The 23,213-nt window shown below is 35.7% G+C and overlaps 11 protein-coding genes across 11 annotated transcripts; 5 read left to right on the top strand and 6 right to left on the bottom strand.

Annotated features, from left to right (window-relative positions):
• Positions 1 to 137: 137 nt before the first annotated feature.
• On the bottom strand, positions 138 to 3,932 carry ELE39_003608 (SAC3 GANP domain; the record flags this gene model as incomplete). The annotated part of the gene is made up of 4 exons (XM_067346712.1): positions 138 to 2,209; positions 2,348 to 2,536; positions 2,580 to 2,628; positions 2,814 to 3,932. The coding sequence occupies 4 exons, from the start codon at positions 3,930 to 3,932 to the stop codon at positions 138 to 140; spliced, it is 3,429 nt and encodes a 1,142-aa protein (XP_067200025.1).
• A 414-nt stretch (positions 3,933 to 4,346) lies between these two features.
• Positions 4,347 to 5,930, top strand: ELE39_003607 (Prp9p-like splicing factor 3a subunit 3 C-terminal C2H2; the record flags this gene model as incomplete). The annotated part of the gene is made up of 1 exon (XM_067346711.1): positions 4,347 to 5,930. One exon carries the CDS (start codon positions 4,347 to 4,349, stop codon positions 5,928 to 5,930), a length of 1,584 nt encoding a protein of 527 aa, XP_067200024.1.
• Positions 5,931 to 6,237: 307 nt separating this feature from the next.
• On the bottom strand, positions 6,238 to 7,818 carry ELE39_003606 (apicomplexan-specific; the record flags this gene model as incomplete). Its single annotated transcript, XM_067346710.1, has 1 exon — positions 6,238 to 7,818. The coding sequence occupies one exon, from the start codon at positions 7,816 to 7,818 to the stop codon at positions 6,238 to 6,240; it is 1,581 nt and encodes a 526-aa protein (XP_067200023.1).
• Positions 7,819 to 9,881: 2,063 nt separating this feature from the next.
• ELE39_003605 (5kows transcription initiation SPT5) lies at positions 9,882 to 13,005 on the top strand (the record flags this gene model as incomplete). The annotated part of the gene is made up of 2 exons (XM_067346709.1): positions 9,882 to 9,911; positions 10,150 to 13,005. The coding sequence occupies 2 exons, from the start codon at positions 9,882 to 9,884 to the stop codon at positions 13,003 to 13,005; spliced, it is 2,886 nt and encodes a 961-aa protein (XP_067200022.1).
• Positions 13,006 to 13,444: 439 nt separating this feature from the next.
• On the top strand, positions 13,445 to 15,700 carry ELE39_003604 (uncharacterized protein; the record flags this gene model as incomplete). Its single annotated transcript, XM_067346708.1, has 7 exons — positions 13,445 to 13,818; positions 13,879 to 13,919; positions 13,965 to 14,290; positions 14,379 to 14,430; positions 14,513 to 14,767; positions 14,822 to 14,907; positions 14,966 to 15,700. 7 exons carry the CDS (start codon positions 13,445 to 13,447, stop codon positions 15,698 to 15,700), a joined length of 1,869 nt encoding a protein of 622 aa, XP_067200021.1.
• A 197-nt stretch (positions 15,701 to 15,897) lies between these two features.
• ELE39_003603 (40S ribosomal S8) lies at positions 15,898 to 16,524 on the bottom strand (the record flags this gene model as incomplete). Its single annotated transcript, XM_067346707.1, has 1 exon — positions 15,898 to 16,524. One exon carries the CDS (start codon positions 16,522 to 16,524, stop codon positions 15,898 to 15,900), a length of 627 nt encoding a protein of 208 aa, XP_067200020.1.
• Positions 16,525 to 16,989: 465 nt separating this feature from the next.
• On the bottom strand, positions 16,990 to 17,535 carry ELE39_003602 (ribosomal RPL26; the record flags this gene model as incomplete). Its single annotated transcript, XM_067346706.1, has 3 exons — positions 16,990 to 17,280; positions 17,343 to 17,458; positions 17,520 to 17,535. The coding sequence occupies 3 exons, from the start codon at positions 17,533 to 17,535 to the stop codon at positions 16,990 to 16,992; spliced, it is 423 nt and encodes a 140-aa protein (XP_067200019.1).
• A 282-nt stretch (positions 17,536 to 17,817) lies between these two features.
• Positions 17,818 to 19,035, bottom strand: ELE39_003601 (mRNA export; the record flags this gene model as incomplete). Its single annotated transcript, XM_067346705.1, has 3 exons — positions 17,818 to 18,668; positions 18,724 to 18,832; positions 18,943 to 19,035. The coding sequence occupies 3 exons, from the start codon at positions 19,033 to 19,035 to the stop codon at positions 17,818 to 17,820; spliced, it is 1,053 nt and encodes a 350-aa protein (XP_067200018.1).
• A 269-nt stretch (positions 19,036 to 19,304) lies between these two features.
• On the top strand, positions 19,305 to 19,850 carry ELE39_003600 (multi-pass transmembrane; the record flags this gene model as incomplete). Its single annotated transcript, XM_067346704.1, has 1 exon — positions 19,305 to 19,850. The coding sequence occupies one exon, from the start codon at positions 19,305 to 19,307 to the stop codon at positions 19,848 to 19,850; it is 546 nt and encodes a 181-aa protein (XP_067200017.1).
• Positions 19,851 to 20,494: 644 nt separating this feature from the next.
• ELE39_003599 (ankyrin-related) lies at positions 20,495 to 21,469 on the top strand (the record flags this gene model as incomplete). The annotated part of the gene is made up of 1 exon (XM_067346703.1): positions 20,495 to 21,469. The coding sequence occupies one exon, from the start codon at positions 20,495 to 20,497 to the stop codon at positions 21,467 to 21,469; it is 975 nt and encodes a 324-aa protein (XP_067200016.1).
• Positions 21,470 to 21,954: 485 nt separating this feature from the next.
• On the bottom strand, positions 21,955 to 22,914 carry ELE39_003597 (DNA-directed RNA polymerase III RPC6; the record flags this gene model as incomplete). The annotated part of the gene is made up of 1 exon (XM_067346701.1): positions 21,955 to 22,914. One exon carries the CDS (start codon positions 22,912 to 22,914, stop codon positions 21,955 to 21,957), a length of 960 nt encoding a protein of 319 aa, XP_067200014.1.
• Between the last annotated feature and the right edge of the window lie 299 nt (positions 22,915 to 23,213).

The following is a 23,213-nucleotide window of genomic DNA, read 5'->3' as shown; positions in this document are numbered from 1 at the left end:
ACGAGGCTCAACACGTAAGAAAACGTTACAAGAACAATCCAATAACTTAAAATTGCTTAGTTGATGGAACTGAATGGAATGTATAAACATATGTATCTAGCTAATTCGAATATCTAAGGGAGGAGGGGTAATTATCTTCATCCAAGTGCCTGGACCTTTCTGTTTAAAAGAAGAGGCGAAGATGAAAATACGGCAAAACTTGCCTTACAGTCGAGCTTTAGTTCATTAATAGAGGAGTTCGGATGGGTAAAAACTGCCTTTTGAGAAGTCAGGAATGTGTGACAGTCAAGATTTGACTCAAATCCAAGACTGGAAGTAATTACAGAGATCTCAATAAAGCGGAAAGCTTTAGTCATAGTAGTGAGAGCTACAATGAGCTGTCTATTCCGGAAGATCTCAAATAGGAATCTGGACTTCCAAGGAGCTTTTTTGCATAACTTAAAGTATCTGCAGTAGTTACCTTCTATGATTGCCTTACAGACCTGAATTGCAAAGGAAATCCCTTTGTAACTCTTGAATGGTTGTGCTTCATCCAAAACACGAATCAGATCAGCTTTCATATTTTGAAGAGTAACGTAAATAATGTAGTAGCACAGAAACTCCTCTCTGTTAGAGCCTTCAAATTCCACAATTCCAAGAGAGTAAAGTTCTTTTAGACGGGCTTGACATTGGTTAAACTGACCAAGATCATGATTTTCCAAGGCAACTCTTGCATTAAGTTCGTACACCTGGATTGTGAAGAGATTTTTGATACCTTGGACGGTTAAATCCTGGCGAATAGATCTAAATTGCTCCTCCAAATATTTCCAGTCGTATTTCTTCTGCTTTTGGTTACTCAAAGAACCTTGGGAACTGTAATAATTTAGATAATTATTGTAAACAAATTCAAGAGACTTCTTCAAGATATGTTCTGGTCTGACTAAATTGGGGTCTGGAGAGGACGTAAGCCTGAGATATTGTTTCTCTAAAGCGTTGGAAAGTCCAACAATTTTCTCAGTGCTTTTACCAAGAGCTAGAATTTGTTGCCAAGAAAGTCTCTTGTTACCGTTTGCATCTAAAATATATCCATTTTCCTCAGAACAGCCAGATTTGACATTTGAAGAAATTTGGAAGTCAAATGTTGAAACAGAATTAATATGGTTTGACGATTGTCCATAAAAACTAAAAGTCTTTAAGCCGGATTCTGTTTTATAGAGAGGGGTTACTTCCTCGTTACCAATACAGTTTTCAGTATTTTTGGCTTGTTTTCTTTGCTTTAAGTGCTTATTGTGCTTCAAATCTTTCTCTTGATCAGAAACATTAGACTCCCTCATTCTTTTACTCTTGAGAGAGGAAAAGCTTTTCTCGTTTACATAACTGGAGGAATTCGCTTCATCTCTCTTAAGCTCAGTTTCAGGCTGAGGACTGAACCTCCTTTTTGAAGAAAAGGGAACTAGATTTGACACATTAGGTGAACTAGATAAGGCTTCAATAGTTGAATTCAAATCCTCACTCTGTTCAGGAGCTTTTAACTTGAAGTTCTGAATGACTTCCCTTTTGGGAAGGTTCTGGAGGTCCCAGTCAATGACCTTATTGGAGTTTCTGTAACGCTCAGAAATATGCTGAGAGTAAGTGGAAAGCTTTTGATTCCACTCAATATCTTCCTTTGATGTTCCATTTGATCTGTAAGTACTGAAAAGTCTGTATATCCAGTTTTGCAAGCCTTTGGACTTATTTATTGGATTTGATGAGTTCTGAAACTGTCTCACCTCTTTAACATGTACAGAGTTCCTTTGCTGTCTCTTTTTCTGTTCTCTGAACTCCATGGAATTCGAAACAGGCTGGCGTTCCATTTCACTTTGTGCTTGAATGACATTTTGAATGTACCCGGTCCTCTCTAGTTCATTTACGCAACTATGAGCGTACTGAGAGGATGTAGCGTCATCCAGCCCATTCGCCTTGTATGCCTTAAAGTAGTAGTCATAGTAATGGGCTTTGTACCAGTCCTCTATAGATTTCTGGGTAGAGGTTGGGATTCCTTGGGTGGAAGCATTTTGATTCTGTATGTCTTGGACTTCTTGAGACACTGTCTGCAGGGAGGAGCTTTGGGAGACAGTATTGGACTGATTCCAGCCTCTGATAGCTTTGCCACCGACACGAAACCCAGTAATTAGAGATGCCCGGTCGGCCGGATTTTGCTGATTCATATATTTTTCGGAATCACTTTTACCTTTGGTTCCAAAATAAAAAAAATCTTGGCGCCTAATTCCGCCAAAGTTTCATTTATATTTGTCAGTGTGTGATTTTTTCAGAATTTGGAGGAGCGAAGGGAGAGAGAGAATTAGGGAACATAATGCAATCAGGGCACTAGCCAGCAGTTCGCTGAAGTCGTTTCGAATAAATTTTCTGAATTCTGGACACATTCCAATTTGGTGAACTAGGTATCTCTGTATCAGCCCTCCTAATACGAAAGCGAAGTAGATGCGTTTGGAGCCTTTTTCAACAAGGAGGTTCAAGAGGGAGTGGAAAATCTTTCTGGGTTCTTGACTGGAAGGTGCTGGATTTAGTAGGCTGAGTATAAATTTGAGGCAGTAGAAAACCTGCAGTAGCATAACCGCTCCATTGCTTATCAGGAGTGCCATGCAACCGCTATGTCGGAAAAGTAGTATAAATGTTACATGCATGCAATACATGACAATACAGAAGCGCCGGTATGCAGAAATTCGATCAGCGCCGCCTAAAAAGAGCATAAAAGTTTCAAGAATTCCATGCATGGAGAGTATTCCAAGGATGTAAATATTGATTGAAAAAAGCTGAATGTTTTCAGGTCTTACCCAATTTTGGCCAAATAGGAGGCTGATGAGACTTTTGGAAATGGGTGGCCCAAAACATATTGCAAGGAGCCCAATGGACGTAGAGAAGAACAGGAGTTCTCTGAGTGGGGCGAGCTTTGCTTGAAGGTGGGTCATTGAGTTGCTGTGATTGGGGTCAAGTTTGACTTCTTTGAAGCGTTCAGTGGCAATTTCCTCAATTGGAGCAAACAAGACTCTTGTAACAATATTTGCGAGGTTTGAGATGACCCCGTAGTCGCTCCATTCCTTAGCTGAGAAGAGATGAAGTACGAGGATTTTGTCAGTTTCTTGCAAGACAGTAGACTGTATACTGGCAAAAATTTGCTGTTTAAGCATACTTTTGTGGTTTTTCAGGAAAAACTGAGGTTTAGAAGACGTTCCTAGGGACGTTGGGAGGACGATAATGTCCTTAGACTGGCCGAAAGTTTTGAAGCAGGCAAAAAAAGTTAAGGAAAGAAAGACTGAGGAGTATATAAACTGCCCGATAGAGTAGTAAAGAATATCGAGGTTGGAGCTTTTAAACATTACAATAGATACGAGTAATACGCTCTTGGACGTTCCAGATAGTATTTCAATGATGCTTCTGAGGAATACCTGCTCCTTTTTAATTAGGTTAAAGACCAAAGGCTCGGAGATGGATTCCACAATAGATGAGAATCCTGCCAATATTACAGAGACTTTGAACTGTCTGACGAGTCCATGGTCCAAAAATACGCTTGAGGGAGGATTTGCTATCCATATTAAGCTCAGTATCAAGGAAAGGATGCATGTTGATATAATAGAAAGCCAACAAATGTTGATACTGCTTTGGAGATTTACATGACAAAGGTTCTCGTCTTTGCTCGAGTTGATAGACTCAGAAAGAGCCACTCTTCGAAAGCACTTTTTGTTTAAAGATTGAGATAGGTTTGTAATAAGTGCAATGCTTACAAATCCAATTCCAAATAACTCAGGATCTATCTTCTTGGCAAGATAAATATTGAGGGCAAAGCTAGATAATTTGGAAACCACACTCCCAACTACAAAGAAAAACGCTCCAAACAGGGCAGAGTCACATCTTTGAAATAACGCTTCTTTGAGCAAAATTCCTCCTAATTTCATTCTTATTCTTTCGACTCCTCTTCATGACAGCTGCCAAAGTTTCCCGCCAAAGTTGCAGGTAAACTGGCAGGGAAAAATAATGGTATTGAAATTAATAGTTGAGAAGAGGTATCTATTTTAGAGCTAAAGGAGGAATAAGAAACTTGTAAATAGTGTTCAAGGAGAGTTGTGTGGGCGCTAGGAAGGATGAGCTCGTTTATTATTGAGAGATGCCGATCCTTGTGCGAAGAGACTGAGGTTCTGGAAAAGATGGTAATGATACTTTTTGGCAAGCTTCCTAGGGACTCAGTGACATCATTAGTAATTGAAACTGCTATAAAGCGACTGGGTAAGTTAATATTTGTGCAGCTGGGTTTTCTCACAAGCCTGCGGTTGGTATAAAACTTGAATTAATTATTGTTTTTATTGCTAGGGATGAGAATTCAAAGTAATTCAAAAGAGATACTTTCTCTGTATTTGGATAAGTCTGGGGAGAGGAAACGTGAGATTTCCTATATTGGAGGTTCTAGTACGGATGGTAAGTTACTTGACTTATTTCATATTTTGCTCAATAGTCTAATTCATTTTTTTTTAGACAAAAAGTCGTCAGGGCCAAAGGATTCTTTATGGACAAACTTCTATAATTCAATAAAGTCAGCAACCTCTTCAGAGGGGACTCCCTATAATTTAATAAGACAGTCCGAGTACGATATCAGATCGAAAGCTTTGGAGGAGCTGGTGCTAGAGACAATTAAAGGAGTAGAACTTGATGATATATTTATTCCAGAAGAGGACCTTGGAAGGAGGTTATGCTTGGAACAGCATTATAGCAGGTATATTAATTTAAAGAAGTTAAAAAATTATAGAGAAACAACTTATATTAATGCGGAGTTGGAAAGATTGAGAAGAAAAGGCAGGGCAGTGGATACAAATACTCAAGCTGGGATAGTTTTTGAAGAGATGGACTTTGATACATACTTGAAAATTTTCGATAAGTTCTCAAGTATTCCAAGGTACTTTAAGTATAGGGATAACGATTACGATGAGTATATCACAAACTTATTGGAGTATTTAGGGGACTTTTTCCTAAGAATTCATCCTTTATTGGATGAAGGGGTAATTCAGAGCGAGCTAAATAAAGATTTTGAGCAGGCCTGGGGAAATGAGGTGCTAACAGACTGGAGAGTTCCCACAAATGAGATGCTTTACTATTCTAAACCTTTCGATAAGCTATTTTTTTCAGAAGGGACGTTCAATTCTCATGTTAAAAGTAAGCATTACAGGAGAGAAAATTCAAAATACATGGAGCTTTCCGATGAGGAAAAAGTTAGATTAAGGGAAAAAAGCTTGGAAAGAGATAAGGGTATAGCAAGAAAGGAGTTTCTTATCAGCAAGTTTTCCCAGCTTCTCTCAATACAAAGAAGAGAGGCAATTGACCATGTAAATAAACTACAAAGCAGCACTAGAGAGGAGTTGGAGATAGATAGACAGTTGGAGATGGAGAATAGAGGCTTGGACACTTTAATAGCAGAGTTAAACGATTCCCTGAACAGAAGCAAGGCAAAGGAAGGCCGAAATTCAAACAAAATGTCCTCTGAAACGGATTCAGACGACGACTTTGACGAGCTTCAAGAGAAAGTATATAATCCTTTAAAACTTCCTCTTGGACCAGATGGAAGACCAATGCCATATTGGCTTTACAAGTTGAATGGTTTGGGAATCGAATTCAAATGCGAAATTTGTGGAAACTGCAGCTACTGGGGAAGGAGAGCATTTGAAAGACATTTTTCAGAAACTAAGCACGCTAATGGGCTAAGTGCTCTAGGGATCCCAAATACTTGTCATTTTAAAGAAATTACAAAGATTTCAGATGCTCAGGAGCTCTATTCGGCTCTCTGTAAGCAGGCAAAAGACCTTTCATTTGACGATCAAAATTATGTTGAAATGGAAGATTCTCAGGGCAACATTCTGCCTCTCAAATCCTTCCAGGATTTGTATAGACAAGGGCTTATATATTAGGATGAATTAAAGTTAGAAGTTAAGATTTTTGTTTTTTTTTTGTTTATTTCCTCCTCCTTCATACCCCATGCCGGTGTTGCATGCAAATATGCACATTTTTTTTAAATCCACATGCAAGCTTGCAAATTCTTGCAAGTAAGCAATACCGGTATATATTTATGTGTGGATAAATTACATGTGGATAATATTAATAACAACGATAACTATTTAAAAAAAGGAAATAAAATGAGCAAAGTTCAGGATGGTTGTAGATAATTTGCAGTTTTAATCAAATTCAAAATTAAAAATTAAATCTAAGACTAAGTAATCAGATGGAAGGTGATTTGGGAGGGTTAATGTTGGTATTTTTGCCAATAGACCTTGAAGATGGGGATGGAGAATGTATATGAGTTAAAGAAGGAGAGTAAGGGTGTGACCTTTGACTTTTAGTCTCTTCCCTACGAGATTTAATGCCCCAATTTATGTTAGTGTTGGGTAAAATCACGTCGGGATTTATTTCAATGGAAACACTCTGAGGAATTTCAGAGGCAAACACTTCTGGAGTGTGGAAAGTTACCGTGTTGTTTTTGTCATTGGCAAACGCTTCCCAATATTCCCAAAGTGATTTTGGAATGCGAATTTTCAAATCAGCTCTACCAGGAGGTTTGTGAGGAACAAAGCATTTAAGATACGCAAATCCTTGAGAATAAATATTTCTCATTTCATTATCAGATTCAGGAGGCTCTCCAAGCTCTTTGAGAGTGAATCTTCTTGCTTGGGTGAGAACTCCATCTCCCCAGTCAACAAGTAATTCACAGTCAAGGGCCCATAAGTCCCTAACAAGTCTAGCTCCTGGCCAATTGAACGTGAGTTTGATATAACAAACATTCACTGGAAGCGGCCTGTGACTAATTGATGGGAATATATTTGGAAGCACGGCAGAAATGAGTAAAAAAGGTTCTTCGGGATTGCTTATATTACTTGCAGATTCGTCTCCTTTTGGTTCACTCATAACATTCTCTACAATGGAAGAGTCAAATTTTGACCCATTTCCTGGGTTGGGTCTGTTAAATGATGGGTGGATATTGATTTGAGTATTGCAGCCTTTAAACTGAATGAGTTCTTCATAAACATGTTTGGTTGCAGCTCTGAATAAGTTCATTATTTTGTTCTGGAGAATGTATTCGACATTTGAGGTTGGAATCATGTTGCTTGTGTTAAAGTTATTCTGAACAAGATTTTCAGTGAATACGGAATTTTGACTTTCCGTTTCATGATTGGAACTTGAAAGATAAGCACCTTCATTCTTTTCTCCATTAATATTTCTAGAGAAGTTGGAACCTGTCCTTTTCTCTAGCATAGATTTCTGGGGGGAGTTGAATCCAACATCATCTGTTTTGTATGATAAATGTGTATTAGCATTTTGATTCGAGTCGAAGTCCAGAATTCCGATATGTCTCATTACAAGCCTCCAACATGTTGGAGACCTTTGGTAATGCTCTGTTGCGAATTTCTGTTTTAATATATGTTTGCCACATACTCTACACAAAGTTCTCTCAGTTTTGTTCCATTGAAAGTCAATTCTAGAATCTCCAACAAACTGGTCACCTCTTGTTACTTTTCGTTCTCTTACATTCTCACACTTTGGGAATTCCCAAATCCTTCCAAATAATCCATCAACAAGAGCAGTATTTTCCACTCCAGCAAGTCTTTGACTTATTGGGTGAATTATTGCTCTTCTTTCTGGAGAAAGAGATTCCATTGGCACTACTACCCAGTCTGTGCCGGAAAATAAAACTGGACCCTTTGACGTCGCTTCTGAAAGGATTGTCCTTCCCCAATTATTTTGTATTCCACTACTTTCATCCTTTGAACCTTCACCTTTATTTGCTTCAGAAGATGCACGCATAGAATTTTTTGGAAATCTGATGATTAGATTTCCAAATATACCATAAAATAAAATGATATTTGATTTTTGTACTGAAAATCAATCAAAGAATAAAAGCGAATTCCTTGAAATTAAAAGTAAAAATTATAAATTCAGTGATTACTATTTATAGTAATTATTTACTAATCTTCTTCAAGATTTCCTATCTTGGCTACTCCAGCTTATTTCGATACTGGGTTATATTAAAAATCAAGCTTAAATCATGCAGCAAAAAGATGGCGCCTTACTATGCATGTCAAATGTCTTATTTTACTAATAATATAAGTACTAATTATAATTAACATAAATAATGGATAGGCAAAAGTAGTGATAATATCAAGAGGGACTTTTGGCAGATAATATTCCGGGATAATTATAAAGTTAATATTTCAGTTATGGATGAATGATAGGATTTTACTATTAATGGATATGTAGATGAGAATCTTTTTTTGTAGTCGTAATTATTTAAATTTTCAAAAAAGAGTTAATATATGGTGAGGAGAATAGTGATTAGTGGTAATTTTTGTCTGCATACTAATGGAATGAATCAGATCTAATAATCATTTCAATCAAAGTTAAATGTTTCCTCGACACTAAAGTTTTTTTTATGGAGAGAAGATTTTAACAAGAAAATATATACATTGGATTTGTTTTTTTAGGAGTATTGAATTGTGGTTTTCAAGATATTGCATTTGTTAATTCAACTATTTTACATGGAGACTTTTACAGTTTACGAGTATTTTTCTTAATTTTTTCCAACAGATTTTAAATTACAGCTTAAATTCTTCGTCTATTATACTACATGATTCGATATTACAAGCCAAGTTTCATCTCAATGGTTATTGCTAAAAATGACCGAGAATTATTTACAAGAACAATCTCTGCCTATCATTGGAGAAAAGGGGGGGGGAGGGGATGGAGATCAAATTAACAGCCTTTTGTGCGCCAATCTTTTCGGATATCAAATTTACATAAATTCTTGTTGACTATACATCTTAAATAACATACACATTACATTTATTATCATACAGTTTTGTAATTCGGGATTTATATGGCTAAATGGTGGCAAAAACAATACAGCTTCTTAATTCTGGCCAGTTTCAAAGTTATGGCTGGAATTTGGCGATTGGCATAACATATATGTATTTATATTTTGCATAACTGTGGATACCAAATTTGATTTTTTTTTTGAAGGCAGAGTTGGGGGGAGGGATGGTTGATATTATTTTAGGGGAAGCGTGAGAAGAAAACTAGTAATAGTGTTGTTAGTATTAGTATTAGTAGAGTAGTTGGTGCAGCGGCAATATTTATAGAATGGTGGATGTATACTGGACTTTTTTCTCAGAGTATGTAATGGTTTGGAGCAGGGTTATATAGCTGTGGGAAAACAAAACTGCAGTAAATACAGTTTTATTCGATATCCATGTATCCATTTTTCTAATTCATTTAAAAAAAATATGGGTATCCTTTTTTCGAGGTTTAGAAGGGTGTCCAATAGCTAGCTAGTATAATGCAATAAAAATCATCGGTAATTTGGATGCAGTGAATTATTAGTTTTGCATCCCGTACCTATTAATGATTGTTCATTATGGTAGGAAGGTAACTGACGGATACGTCATTGTATAAAAATTTAAGGGGCGTAGTAGTCTTTGTCTTTTCAGAGACTTTTTTTATAGGAAACTGCGAGTTCCATTGATGGATTATTAAAACGTTAGTTTTGGTGGCAACAATAATAGTGGTGGAAATAAAATGAGTAGTAAAAATACTTGCATATATATTTTTTGCCCCTGTAATTGTGCAGCTTGGAAAATTTGAGCGCATTTTATTTAATAAATATATTTATATTAATAAAATATATTTAAAAAAATATTGCGGATTAAAATACATAAGCAAATTTTAAGGCCTTGAATAATTGCTGAATAATAAAGTTTTCAATATCCTGTAAGATTGAAATCTGGGAATAAATTACGGAAAGGGCCAGTCTATTATTGATATTAGAGTATTAAATAATTAAGGGCTTTAGCATTATTTAAGGAATTTCTGTAATGTCAAAGTTTGAGGAGGATGAACAACCAGTAAGTTTTATTTAAATTTTATACATATATATGGTTTGATGAGCTATACTGAAGATCCAGGAAAACTTTTATTTTGTTTTGAATAAAAGTGACTTCTTCAATACAGAATAAAAAAAAATGATCAACAGCACCGTAATTGATGTAATAATATTTCTGAAATACCATATTACTATTATGTATAACTTGCTTTAAATTAATCTTTGAATAACTTTTTTAACTTGAATCTTTTACTAAATAGATAATATCATCTGAAGAAGAATTGTCACAAGAATCAGAGGAGGAAGAAGACGGTGAGGAGGAATCACAAGACGATGAAATAGCTTCTGGAGACTCGGAGAACGACTCTCCGCCGAAGAAGAGGAAAAAGAGTTCAGAAGGGAAAGAAAGGAGCATTTTTTCATTTAAGCACTCCAAACGCAGTAGTAATAGTGGAAAGAAGAAAAGCTCCAAGAAACGTTCATACAATAATGTGAATGCATTTCTGGACGTTGAGGCTCTGGTTGGAGAGGATGATGAGGAGGATGAAGGCGAGTATTATGAGGATATTTATCAAGAAGAATTTGAGTACGCTTCAAATGCAGCTGAAATTGGAGCCAGACGAAGAGCTGATCTTGAGCGGGATGAGAATATGGGTAGAAGGCACTTAGGGGGTGCCGGCCATTTGGAGGAGGCAATTGCACAGCTTGAACGTAGATATGAGCAAAAAGAAGGTGGCGAAACAAGTGAAACTGAACGTGAGACAGATTTTGGTAGTTCTGAGGTTACAAGCTCCGTACAAGCCTGCGATGTACTTCCAACTTCAAGAGATCCCAAATTGTGGCTTGTTAAAGTTGATCGTGCTGGGCTTGAAAAGGATATTTGTATTGCTTTAGTTCAAAAAGCAGCAGAATGCCAAAAACAAGGCAAAGAATTGCCAATTTTATCCGCATATGTTGCTTCAAGTTATAGGGGTTATATATACGTGGAGGCAGAAGCACCCAATTTTGTGAATGAAGCACTTCAGGGTTTTACGGGAGTTCGTCTTTCTTCAATAAAAATCATTCCAGTTAAAGAGATGACCCGAGTATTTTCTGTGGATATGCAGGAAAAGGAGCAGTTGATGCGTGAGAGTTGGGTTAGAGTTAGGAGTGGGATTTATGGCGGTGACTTGGCCCAGATATATGAAGTTGATGAACATGAAGCTAATGTAATTTTGCGACTTGTTCCTAGATTGGATGTTCCTGCACTTATAAGAAAGTCCCAGAATTCCCAGGGCGTTAGCTTTTCCAAATCCAGAATAAGACCACCAGCAAAGCTATTTGATCGAGACAAGGTTGAATCACTTGGCGGAGTAGTTGAACTTACTCACTTACGTGGTACAGTGAAGTTTGCAAACCAGCTTTTTGAGCAAGAAAAGGGATATCTTTTAAAGAAGATGAAGGCAAACCGTTTAGTTGTTGGTGATGCAGTTCAGCCAACAATTGAGGAGATCAAGAAGTTCTTCGGTGTATCTGATTTATCAGAGGTGAATATTGACTCAAAGACTCTTCTTAAGACACAGAAATCTACCTCTTTCTTTGTTGGGGATACTGTCACAATAACGAAAGGTGAACTGATAGGAATTAAGGCCAAAGTAGTAGCAGTGAACTCTGGAATTAATAAGTCTTTGGAAATTTTGCCAATAGATAAGTCATTGGGAATTACTGAGCCAATTCTCACTCAGTTAGATCTTGTTTGCAAATCATTTGAGGTTGGAGACTCTGTCCAAATTATTGAAGGAGTAAATGAGGGTGAATCTGGGCTTGTTACAAGTTTTGACCAAAATTACACAGTGGCTATAGTTTATCCATTAAATGGAACCCAACCAATAAGATGCCCAACCAACTTCCTTAAAAAGGTTTCTCAAGATGTTGTAGTTACTAGTGGACTTTCAACAGTGGATGGGTTTTCTCTGGATGACTTAGTGCAACTTTATAATGGTAAGGTTGGAGTTATAGTATTTGTAGGAAGGAACAAGAATTTGAGATTGTTAACCAGTACGGGAGAAAGCATCACGATAAAGTCTTCAGAAATTTCCTCAAAAAGAAACACTTCTCTCATGCATCGTATTCCTGATCGTAATGGTAATATTTTTGGAGTAAAATCCACAGTTCAGATCTTAGAAGGTGCCAATTCTGGGAAATCTGGCAAAGTTGAGCATATCTGGAAATCCACTTGTTTTATCAAATTACCATCTAAGTTGGATGATGGTGGATATTTTACTTGTGAAGGACGACAACTTTTGACGTTAAAAACAGCCGAGAACAGTCGACTAGATGCTGCTACAAAACCCACAAGTGGATCTAATAGGGGAAACTCTGGAGGTGGAAATTCAGGTGGAGGTAACGGGAGAGTTTATGGTATGGGTTTGCATTCCAACAGAAGAGGCGGACCGGATGATGCCTTTATTAATCAAAAGGTTAGAATACTAAGAGGCAAACATAAAGCTCTCCTTGGTTCCATACGTGGATTTAAAGGTAATAATGTTGAAGTTCTTCTTGATATTGGACCTCATACAGTTCTTCTTCGTAGAGAAGATATCGTTCTTGTTGGTGCTACAATTGGAAGCGGCCAAGCCTCCAGTTTTGGCGGCCAGACCAGGCAAATGAACACTCAACCTGCATCCCAAATAAAGCAGCCAAGCTGGACAGGTGGAAAGGAGCTTTCTCAACAAAATTCGAGTTATATTGGCGAAGACTCGAACAACCATCCTCTATTTTGCAGAAGAGGGGTGGAGGTAACAGTAATTTCCCAAGGTGAATTCTTTAATCAGAAGGGAATTATATCCGATATTTTATTTCCACCTGAAGTCCCTCAAATAACTTGTTATATTATTTTGATAATTAACGGCCAAATATGCCCTGATGAAATGATTGCAATTGCTCCTCAGAGCATTTCCCCAAATAAACCAGCTCCAGGTGAGAATTCAATTTCTGTTTCCCCTCAAACTGGCGTTTTTACTGGAATAATAGACTCCATTGAAGGAGATAATTTTCTCATTATGGACAGCAATAGTCAGTCCACTACAAAGGTTTCTGGTCAATTTGTATTCAAATATCACATTCCTCCAGAATAGTCTTCACCAAAGTGCTTACTAGATTTAGTTCATAAATTACTTTCTATTCATTTAAAAAAAAGATCTTTAATTTAATCGAGTTTTAACTCTATTTAAATTCAATAGTTTGATATTAAAAAAAATTTTTCATGTGGACAAAATCTATGCATATACCGGTATTACTTGCAAATGCATGCGTGCATGCACATCCTCATACAAAGATAGCAATGACGTAAGCAAATTACGTGGAATTGCATGTGCCAAATAGAAAAATAATTAATTTTATATTAGTAGATTATTAATAAAAAAATATATCTATATATACTAGAAAAAATTTAGTTTCTGTAGAGAATGATTAATAAGTAACATAGTAAGAGTGAAAATAAAGCTTGGAAGTGACTGGATGCGCCATATGACATATTCATTTTTAAGAGTTTTCTAGAGCTGAGTAATTGGTCAGATGATTCAAAAAATTTTAAAATTGTTTTATATATTGAATTTTGTAGGCCTTTCGTTTATTCAAGCAAGTACTTCGAAGAGTAAGAAAGAGGAAAATTATTTCACATTTTCATATTTGGAAGATTGGATGCCAGAATGGACAAGAAAAAATGATAGGTACTTATTTAACGCATTGTATTATGACCAGGGAGGGATTGAGAATGGTGAGGTGGAGTTTGGAAATACAGAATCAAAACAAATTAAATGCAGAATGGTCATTTTGACTGCAGGAGATGAGGATTTCAACACATTAGTGGAGCTAGAAAGAAACAGAATCGAGTATTCAAAGAAACAAAATTATTGTTATCTACATTTCTTTTGTAAAAAAACTAAAAAGTAAGTTTTAACATTCTCTTTATAGCTGAATTTAAATATTTTTTTCCCTCATAAAATTAGAGAGGATGAATTTAAAGATAATAATTCAAGTCAAAGCCAAGGTAAGTTTAAATGCATTAACCAGGTTTAAATTGATAATAAATTAGAGCAAGAATGTGTTTTTCCTCATTATTGGAGATATTTAGCAATTTGGAAGTTATTCACAAATCAAAAATTAGTAACATATAATAGAAAAGTCGTAAATCTAAAAAGTATTGATTGGGTATTATATATGGATTTGGATGCAATGTTTACAAATTATCAAGTCAAAGTTGAACATATTATTGAAAAGTATGCTTCAAAGAGTACTGCATTAATTATTTCAGCCGATACTAAGTGTTTTGATGAGAGATATCCAATAAACAATGGAATAATGTTATTCAAAAATTCTTTGTTTTCTCTTCAATTAGTTTTTCAGGTATTGCTTAAGCAGGTAAGTTTGAAATAACCTGTAGTTTAATGGAGTGAGGAAAATGACGAGGTGGCTATTTTTTATCAACTAAATTAATTTATTTTTAAAGGCTTATAGAAATAGTTTGCTATATAACGGAACAAATCAATGGAACGCTAAAGGTATGTTGTAAAAGTCATTAGAATAACAATGATCAATATCAACATCCAATTTAATACTTCTTTTCTTTATTTCCACTTCAAGGTTTGAAAGATCAGCCATTATTGACTAATATTCTTGTCCAAGATAAAAATGAAATTGATGCAGAAAAGATACTTAAGTATTGCACATTTGTAATGGAGCATAATTTGGATCTTAATGGAATTATTTATTCAAGCGATCACATTACAGTAGTCTCACCAAGAGTCATGAATTCTGTAAGGAGAAGCTCTACACATTTTAGAAAAGATAATTTACTTTGGCATTGGAGAAGTGGGGACTGGATTGCACATTTATCAGGTTAGTTTAATCATTCAAAAAACATCAACCAGAGATTAATCTTGATTAATAAAGGTCTTACTCCAATGGCATCTTCATTAAGGAAAAAGTTTATTAAACAAGTCTGTGATTCATCTCCAAATGAAGTTTGTCCATTTAATGTAAGTTTATTATATTAAAGTTAATTCTTAGTGTTAACCGGTGAAATTAAATGATTAGATAATTATTGACCACGCAGAATTGGTAGATGTGGAAAACAAACTTTCACTAATTAGATATAAGAAAGAACTCAAACTTTTGAATCAAAGCACTCTAAATAAAACTAGTAAACCTGGTAAAAAGAATAAAAATAAATCCAAACCAAATAAAAAGCCAAAAATAAATGATCCGAAGAGTAATAATTTAAATTCTAAATTATATGAAAACAATGGTTTGAAACTAACAAAGTTTGGTGAATTTGACTCGAAGGATGATGGATTGAATGCATTTAAAAATGAAAATATTAATGCTTCTACAGGCCAAGATTTTAGAAAAAAAGAGTTTATTCAGAGTTTTGTTGGGCCAGGACTTGATAACACGAATTTCACTTCAAACTTTAATTCTGAAGTAGAGCAACACTTTGAATTGTCTTCAAAAGAAGAATTAATTCAAACTCCAGAACATTCTACAGGTTCAGAGTCAACTTGGGAGGTAGAAACAGTTCCAGAAGCAGAATCATTTCTTAAAAAAGAACACGTTTCTTCATCTATGAATTTTTCTGATTCTGATTTGGATTCTGTATCAATCTCAGATACAACGATAGAGCAAGTTTCTGAACAAGTGCTTAAAAGTACTCTCATTATTGAACAAAATCAACCTAACAGCCCAATAGAAAGAACCTCAATTGAAAATCTTGATCTCAATCTTCAACAACTCCCCAACAATATGGAGATTAGTCAGCAAGGTTCAGATTGACTAGTTGACAGAAGAAAGATGGAGTTTATAAAGAGATGTCCTTAAGGTCAAAACCTCGACTCATAGACTCCGAAGAGTAAACACAACTAGAAAAATATAGGCATATCCTATTTCTCCAAATCGTAAAAAGAATTAATACTTAATTTACTATGAAAATCTGATCAACTACTAAATAACTAATGGCATTATTGCAAAATTTACTTAGCTGCCTTCTTCTTTTCAAGTTTCTTCTTGTAGAATTCTAATTCTTTACCTTCAAGGATGTAGCCATCGCATCTACCACATTGACCTGGACGAGAAGAAACACAAGCAAGGAGACGACCAATTCCGAATTGCTCCTCAACTAGTGGGTCGATAACATTGTTCATCAATCTGGCCTTTCTAGTTGCGAGCAAATGACCACTTGCCTTCTGGGTATCCTTTTCATTACCGGTCTCCTCAGTGTTCTTACGTCTACCTAACTCAACACCATATCTTTGTAAATAGAACTGTCTAAATGGAGTAGCATCAATCACAACAATTGCATTCTTAACTAAAGTTTTTGTACGAACTAACTCGTTGTTAGATGCGTTGTATACGACTTCCATAATACGTGCCTTTCTGGAAATACCCTGTGATCCCCATGAGTAGTTTCCACTATCAAGTCTAAGAGCTCTAAACTTCTTGTTTCCACCTCTGCAACGAACAACTCTAACTCTTGGAGAGGTTCCGAGTTTGGTATTTGAGGCTGGACGACCCATCTCATACTTTCTCTTCTTAATAACTATTGGCATACGGCCACCTGTGGCACGATGCTTGTGACGGCTATCTCTGCTAATACCCATTCTGGATTTCTTTTAAATATTATTCCTACAACAGATGGAGATAAATCTGTCTTTAAGTATTTCTATTATGCCGAGTCTTGGTTTTCTTAGCGCAATATTTTTCTTATTATTTAGAGACAGAATTTCTTGTACTTTGATGTTTTCTTAAAAAAATGCAATTTATTATTATTTTGATTATTATTATTTAGTAATTTATATCGATACCTATTATATTCCGTCTCTAGTTGGGCGCCAAAACTTGGGCGGGTTAGTCCAGTCATACATTATTAATGTAAATACCGAATAGAATAGATAGTAGTATTAGTATTTATTAATATTCATTAAGTAAGAAAAAACGAATAAATGCACAGAGTGCGGAAAAAAGATACAGGACAAAAGTACACTCACAATGGCAATATAAAACGACAACGAAATCGCTTAAACCGACTCAAATTTACTATCACTAAAAGAAACTATATTGTTTACCTAGTCTAGATCTGCTGCATCAGCGTTTGTGTACTTTCCCTTCTTAGTTGAGCGATTCTTACGAGCAAGAAGTTCCCTTCTGTCTCTGTTTAACTTGAGCTTAGTGATTACAACATTAGATGGGTGTATTCCGATCGGGACAGACTCTCCGTTTGTCTTCTTTCTGGTGATCCTCTCAACGTTGATGACAAACTTTTTTCTGTGAACACGAGTGACAACTCCCTCGTAGTCATGATTGGAACCTCTAATGACCATAACCTCATCACCTTTTCTGATTGGTAATGATCGGACCTAAATAATAAAACCGATTAATCAAAGCTCAAAAAGTGGTATAGTCCATGTAAAAAACTTACATTATACTTTTGTCTAAGCTCCTTTGACAAAGGAGAAGCCATCAACTCTCTTCTTTGAGTTGATGTTGTAGCGAAGTGGCTCTTTCTGCACTTGGAAGCAGATGAACTTACGTCTGCTCATGAAAAGAATCCAGTTAAACACCTCCTATTCACCATATAATCATACACAAAACTTACCCTTGCTAAACTTCATCTTTGTTTTTACCTTAAACTAAAATTTCTCAAACAGTGAAATTTCCCTAACGAAGCAGAGACTAATTTCAAAGCCGCGGCGGCGTCTCTCCACTCCAATTATTTTCCCGCCTAAACTAGTTATTTTAATCAGCCGCATGTAAAAGTTGGGGGAGAAAGTTTAGTTATAATTATATAATTAATTAGTTAGGAACTATCTATGATGGAATGCCAATCTTCTAGGGTTTTGTTTTTCTACTATAATGACATGTATATAGTGCTAATTTAGGTTTATATCTAGACTTCAGCTACGTTTCCCCTTTGGACATACATGTTCATCATTCATTACGTGTAATAGAACTTTGTTACAACTATTGTTAATCGCAGTATTGTCGTATCCTTTGCTCCAGTCATAGCTTAGAGAATAGGCGAGGAGTTTCCCGGAAGGACTAAACTTTATATCAGTTACGGGAGCTGGCATTGTCTTCATAATTGTCAATCTGGATTTGTTATCTTTGTCCCAAAATGCTATAGCACCGTCACTCCCTCCAGTAGCAAATGTTCCATATTGCAGGTGAAAATCAATGCTGTTGATGGAGTAGGCAATATCAGGGCTACTGCTAGTGACCCTGTGGCACCTAAAAGGGAAGTTCTTATCTCTATGAGACTCCTCTATGTGGGCTATAGCGCATCTACCTTCAATTGATCCAATAGCAAAACCTGTTCTATCCGGAAAAAGGGAAATTGACCTTGGCTGAAGCTTGAGCTGGGTTTGAATTCTCTTATATGGAGTTGGAGTAATGTTCTGAAGATTCCAGACATATACTGCATTGTCTGCTGCTGCAACTACCAAAGCAGGATACTTGAGGTCCATTGCATATACTCTCTCTGGTATACTTAGAGAATAAATTGGGTTCTGGGACTGCCCATTCCAGAATTTAATGGTTTTGTCCCAGCTTCCAGTTACCACAAATTTTTGTTCATCACACCAAAATATATTTGAAATAGGAGCATCGTGTCTTCCTATTGTTTGGCTTTGTCTGGATGACATATCATGCATCTTGAGCTCGTTATCACATCCTCCAGAAAAGAGATACCTGCTATCTGAACTTATGGCGCAGTCCAAAACGGGAGCGGAGTGTTGAAAAGAAGCTCCTACCAAGATAATTAATAAGTTATTAAGGACTTTTGGGGGTATTCAAAAACTTACCGAAACGAGTGTTGACAGAATTTCCACCCATATGTTGTACCTCCCAAACTGTGACAGATTTGTCCCAGGAAGATGCAGCTAATAGAGAGGAGTTCATTGACCAGCATACCTAAAAAGGAAAATAGAATGAGTACATGCTCTGAGAAAGTTATACCAAATTTGAACTAGTCTTTTACAGTTTATGACTTATCCAAGATTCTATGATTCGGAGCAACTTACCTTACTTATGGAGTCATTTGGACAGTTGGAAAGCTCGATGCTATTATTTACATTGTACTTATTCTGGGACCCAAATGAAGAACTGGAAAACATTTTTTTCGTCTCTGAAGAGTAATCTTCTTGGACCTGTAAATTTTAAATTGTTGATTTATTTTTTTCCACTAATTGTTTTGTGGGCATTTTATGCGCCCTTTTAAAAGTTACGTGTAAAAATTAATTAATACCGGTATACGAAAATTTTCTAATTAAAGGACGGAGATTATTTGTTTACTTAAATTTGAATAAAGTAAGATTATTTCTACGCTGACTAAATGATGAGAATTGCTTGAGGAAAGGTTGAGTGAAGCCACAAAGTATGAACTATGGGAAATTCTAAAGGTAGCAATATGAGCAATTTCGAAGAAAGCGCAAAAGTAACCAAAGTTGAGACAAATAACTACAAAGATTACCAGTTTCAAACAACTTACTATAGCAATTCTGTAGCTAAGTTCAGTGCTTCGAAGATGACCTATTTTCCGGTGATTTTGGTTGCAGGAATAGCCTTTATTGCTGCTCAAATTTTCACAAAAGGGATTTTCAGCCCTTCAACTTGGCTAAGAGCCATCCCAATTTTAATGATTATTTTGATATATTATAGAAGAGTTAGAGTCAAAGATCAGTCAATCTTGATTTTCTACGGTATTGGAGTTCAGCTAGAGACGAAATATCTTTTCGGAAAATCCTGTACTTTCATTGAAAAATCAAAGATACTTTCCGCTATTATCTACGATAAAATGACTTATATGGAGCTTTCTCCATGTATTGGACTCGTAATAAAGGATGAAAAATCTCTAGTAATCCCATTCTCTGATTTCACAATCCCCACAGAGAAGAACATACTTATCTACAATGCGTTAAAGATGATTTAATTAACTATAATAGGTAATAAATACATATATCCAGACTATTTAATTTAGATGAATTTATAGATTTCTCAAATGTATTACTTTTATATTTTCTAGTTGATCTTTATTAATAAAATACCTTTTTTGGCGCCAACATGCTCGAGTTCGCGTCAACATCCCGCAAAATGCAGATTCAAATTGCATTGCTCGAGGATGAAAAGTTCCTCACAATTATAATTATAAATAATAGGATAATTGGAAAGGAATTGTACAAACAAGAAATTAAGGGCATTATTTGTTGTGGGTAAAGTGGCAGACTGCTGGTTTAGGACAAATAGTTAATTGGCAGTAGCCTCAAAATAGAATTATCCTTAGGTTTTTCAGGCGTCAGAATGCCCAAGGGATTTTGATTTTGGTAGCTGAAGGATTTGTAAAGATTCAACACAAAAGGTGCTCGATAGCGTCTACCTTGAGAATTAATAGAGTGTACGTATTTTTTTGACTTACTTTGGTTTGTAATACAATCCGTACTTATTTTTGGTGAAATTAAATCAATTGAGAAACAGAATCAATTATAGAGAATTATTTTTAAATAACAATTTGATTAATAGTTGTTTTTAAAATTATTGAATTAGAAAAGAAGTATAAACTGTGTCCTCTACTTCTCTATGGATAATCAACAGTTGGAGCTAGAAAGCACTAATTACAGTGAAAGCTCATCCAATACAAAAGCTTTAGCTAGCCTTAAAGGAAGCTTGCCAGAGGACTGTTACTATAGCGCAGATGAGGATTTCCAGCTTGAGAATGAGGAGGTGGTGAATACAAGTTTGATAGCTCCAAGTGGAAGATTTTCAAACTCGAATAGGAGCAATGGATTAAAGACCTTAGGAAATAGCAACCAATTCTTCAAACAAGAGAGTGGTTGGAGCCAAAAAGTGCCTTCATCTGGGTTTGAAAACAGATATCAGGATAATATTAAAGGAAAGGGAAGGATTTCTGGTAATATTGACCAATTAGATAAGAGTGAGAATGAAAAGGATACTTGCCAAGTTTGTGAGCTTGATACAAACCCAAGTTTGTCAGTATTATCAAATTCTGAAGATAATATCTCCGAATTTAGTATATTAAGTGACGTTGATATATTTTCACTTCCTGCTGAAAGACAAAATTCATTAATACTTAAAGCTTCTAAGATTGGGAATCTTCAATTAGTTCGTCAGTTAATTGCCTCTCCCAAATTCAACGCTAATGCTACAAATGAAAAGGGGTTTTCTTCGCTTCACTGGGCTTCTCTTAAGGGGCATACCCAAGTGATTGAAGAACTGTTAAATGGTAATGCTGACCCCAATTCTAAGAATAATATGTTCTGCACTCCTTTGCACTTTTCAGCTAGTAATGGATTTGACGAGATTGTAAGCAAACTATTAAAGGCTGGAGCAGACCCGAATTCTGTAAGTGTTCTTGGACATACACCTATATTTTCTGCCGCTTTTATGGGTCATGAAAATATTGTAAAAACTCTGCTAAAGAATGGTGCAGACCCAAACTACAAAAATAAGCAAGGTTTAACTCCTAAAGACGCAGCTGAATCGCAAGGCTACTCAGAAATTGTAAAAATCCTGGAAGGCACGCGAATGCACTGATTTCTATATGTGCCCAATTATAGGCTGTCCACATGAGTGCATGCATGCGCTTACATATTGAGAATTGATGTATATTTCAAGGCCTATTAACATAAGAGTTTGGAAAATTGAATTGATTGTTGACGATCTTTTTCTTCTGGACTTTCCTAACAATGCTGTTGTTAGGATTCAGGAATTCGTATGGAATATTAATAATAGAAAGTTTGTAAGGGAAAGGAGAGTTAGTAATAATACTGAGCAATTATAATGCAAATTTCCATGTATAGGTAGTAAGCTTAGAGGAGATGGTGTATTTTAAGGATAGGAAGATAGGATATATAGACGAGATTCAAAAACTTTTTAGGATTTAAGTCTCTAAGTTTAATAATCTATAAAGATGATTTTACCTTATTCTCATCGTACTTAGTGAATAGATAAAAGTGTATAAATTATAATTTAGATTATCTTAGGACGGAGAAAAAGCTTATGGATGAGTTGGAGCTATTTTATTGTGGTAGCAGAGGTTTGCAGTTGTTTAGTGAATAATCAATATATTTGCATAGTTGAGGACATGGGAGTATTTGAGATTCAAATGACCAGGAGCATGTTTCGAATACAGGACAAGCCAAACAAGGGACATCCTCTGCCTCTGGAGTAACAGAGAGGGACTCTGGCCATTTTAAGCACATGAAAAAGATTTCATTTGAATTAGAGCTTCCACCTTTGACACATAAAATCTTAAGCTCAACAATAAGCATATTTATTACGGATTGTAGATCCGAAAGCGATATATTCTTTCTTGCAGAGGACGAATCCATGTTAATATCATAATTGATGAACTCGAGTATTTCTTGTAGTGTTGATTTTCTTTTGCTATCAATAAAAGAAATAATCTTTTCTTTGATACTGTCTACAAAAGCCATATCAAACTCGCCATTTTCATAGAAAGTACCTCCCGAAAGTTCTTTAGAAGGTTCTAAGGAAGCCAAAATGTACACCTTTCTGTTCTTGACATGAATACTTTTCACTGGTCGGATAAGATTCCAATCATTACATAATACCTTTACTGCTCGCTGTACAACATGTGTTTGTAAACCTGTATTTTTTCTGATATCAGCGGTCCAAATTCCCTGGTTGCCTGCATCTTCTATTGAGCAAAAAACAAGATACTCCTCATTGGAGAGCTTATTAAGTTTACATGCAACCTCTTCAGTTCTTAACTGAAAGACCACTTTATTATTTGTAGAGCTTAACAACCCAGATGACTTGTTTTTTTTAACAGAACAAAGTCTTTTCTCGGTAAAAATGTTCAGCACTCGGACTATTACAGAATTTTCCCAGCCCAGTGACTTCAAAGAGTCTGGGCTGAGCTCATTATTGTTCTGACAGCCATGAATATACGCTTCCTGCAATATAGCAGCTGTAATTTGCGCCTTACTCTCGCCAGCACCTCCAGGCTGACTCATTCATAAATACAAAATAACTTAGTAACCCTTGGAAGGCTTGGTCAATTCCTCAAGTACTTTGTATTTTCCTTTGCTTTTTTATTTCCTAAATCTTCATTTACGAATATTTCACAATTAATTTATTGACATTGGCGCCACACTTAGTGGGCGCCATATTTCAAACATGCAACGGTAGTTTGTATTCTTGCATGCAGAGCAAAGGCGTAGAAGAAAAAAACTGACTTAAGAGAAAATAAAAAGTTAGAATTTGGAATTGGGTGCTTGCTTATAAATGGGTTTGAGCTTTTTTAATAATATAA

The sequence above is a fragment of the Cryptosporidium sp. chipmunk genotype I genome (genome assembly GCF_004936735.1).
Source record: "Cryptosporidium sp. chipmunk genotype I strain 37763 chromosome Unknown contig_7, whole genome shotgun sequence".
NCBI lineage: Eukaryota > Apicomplexa > Conoidasida > Eucoccidiorida > Cryptosporidiidae > Cryptosporidium > Cryptosporidium sp. chipmunk genotype I.
Note: the sequence above shows the minus strand (reverse complement) of the source record. Positions and strands in the feature narration are given on the sequence as shown.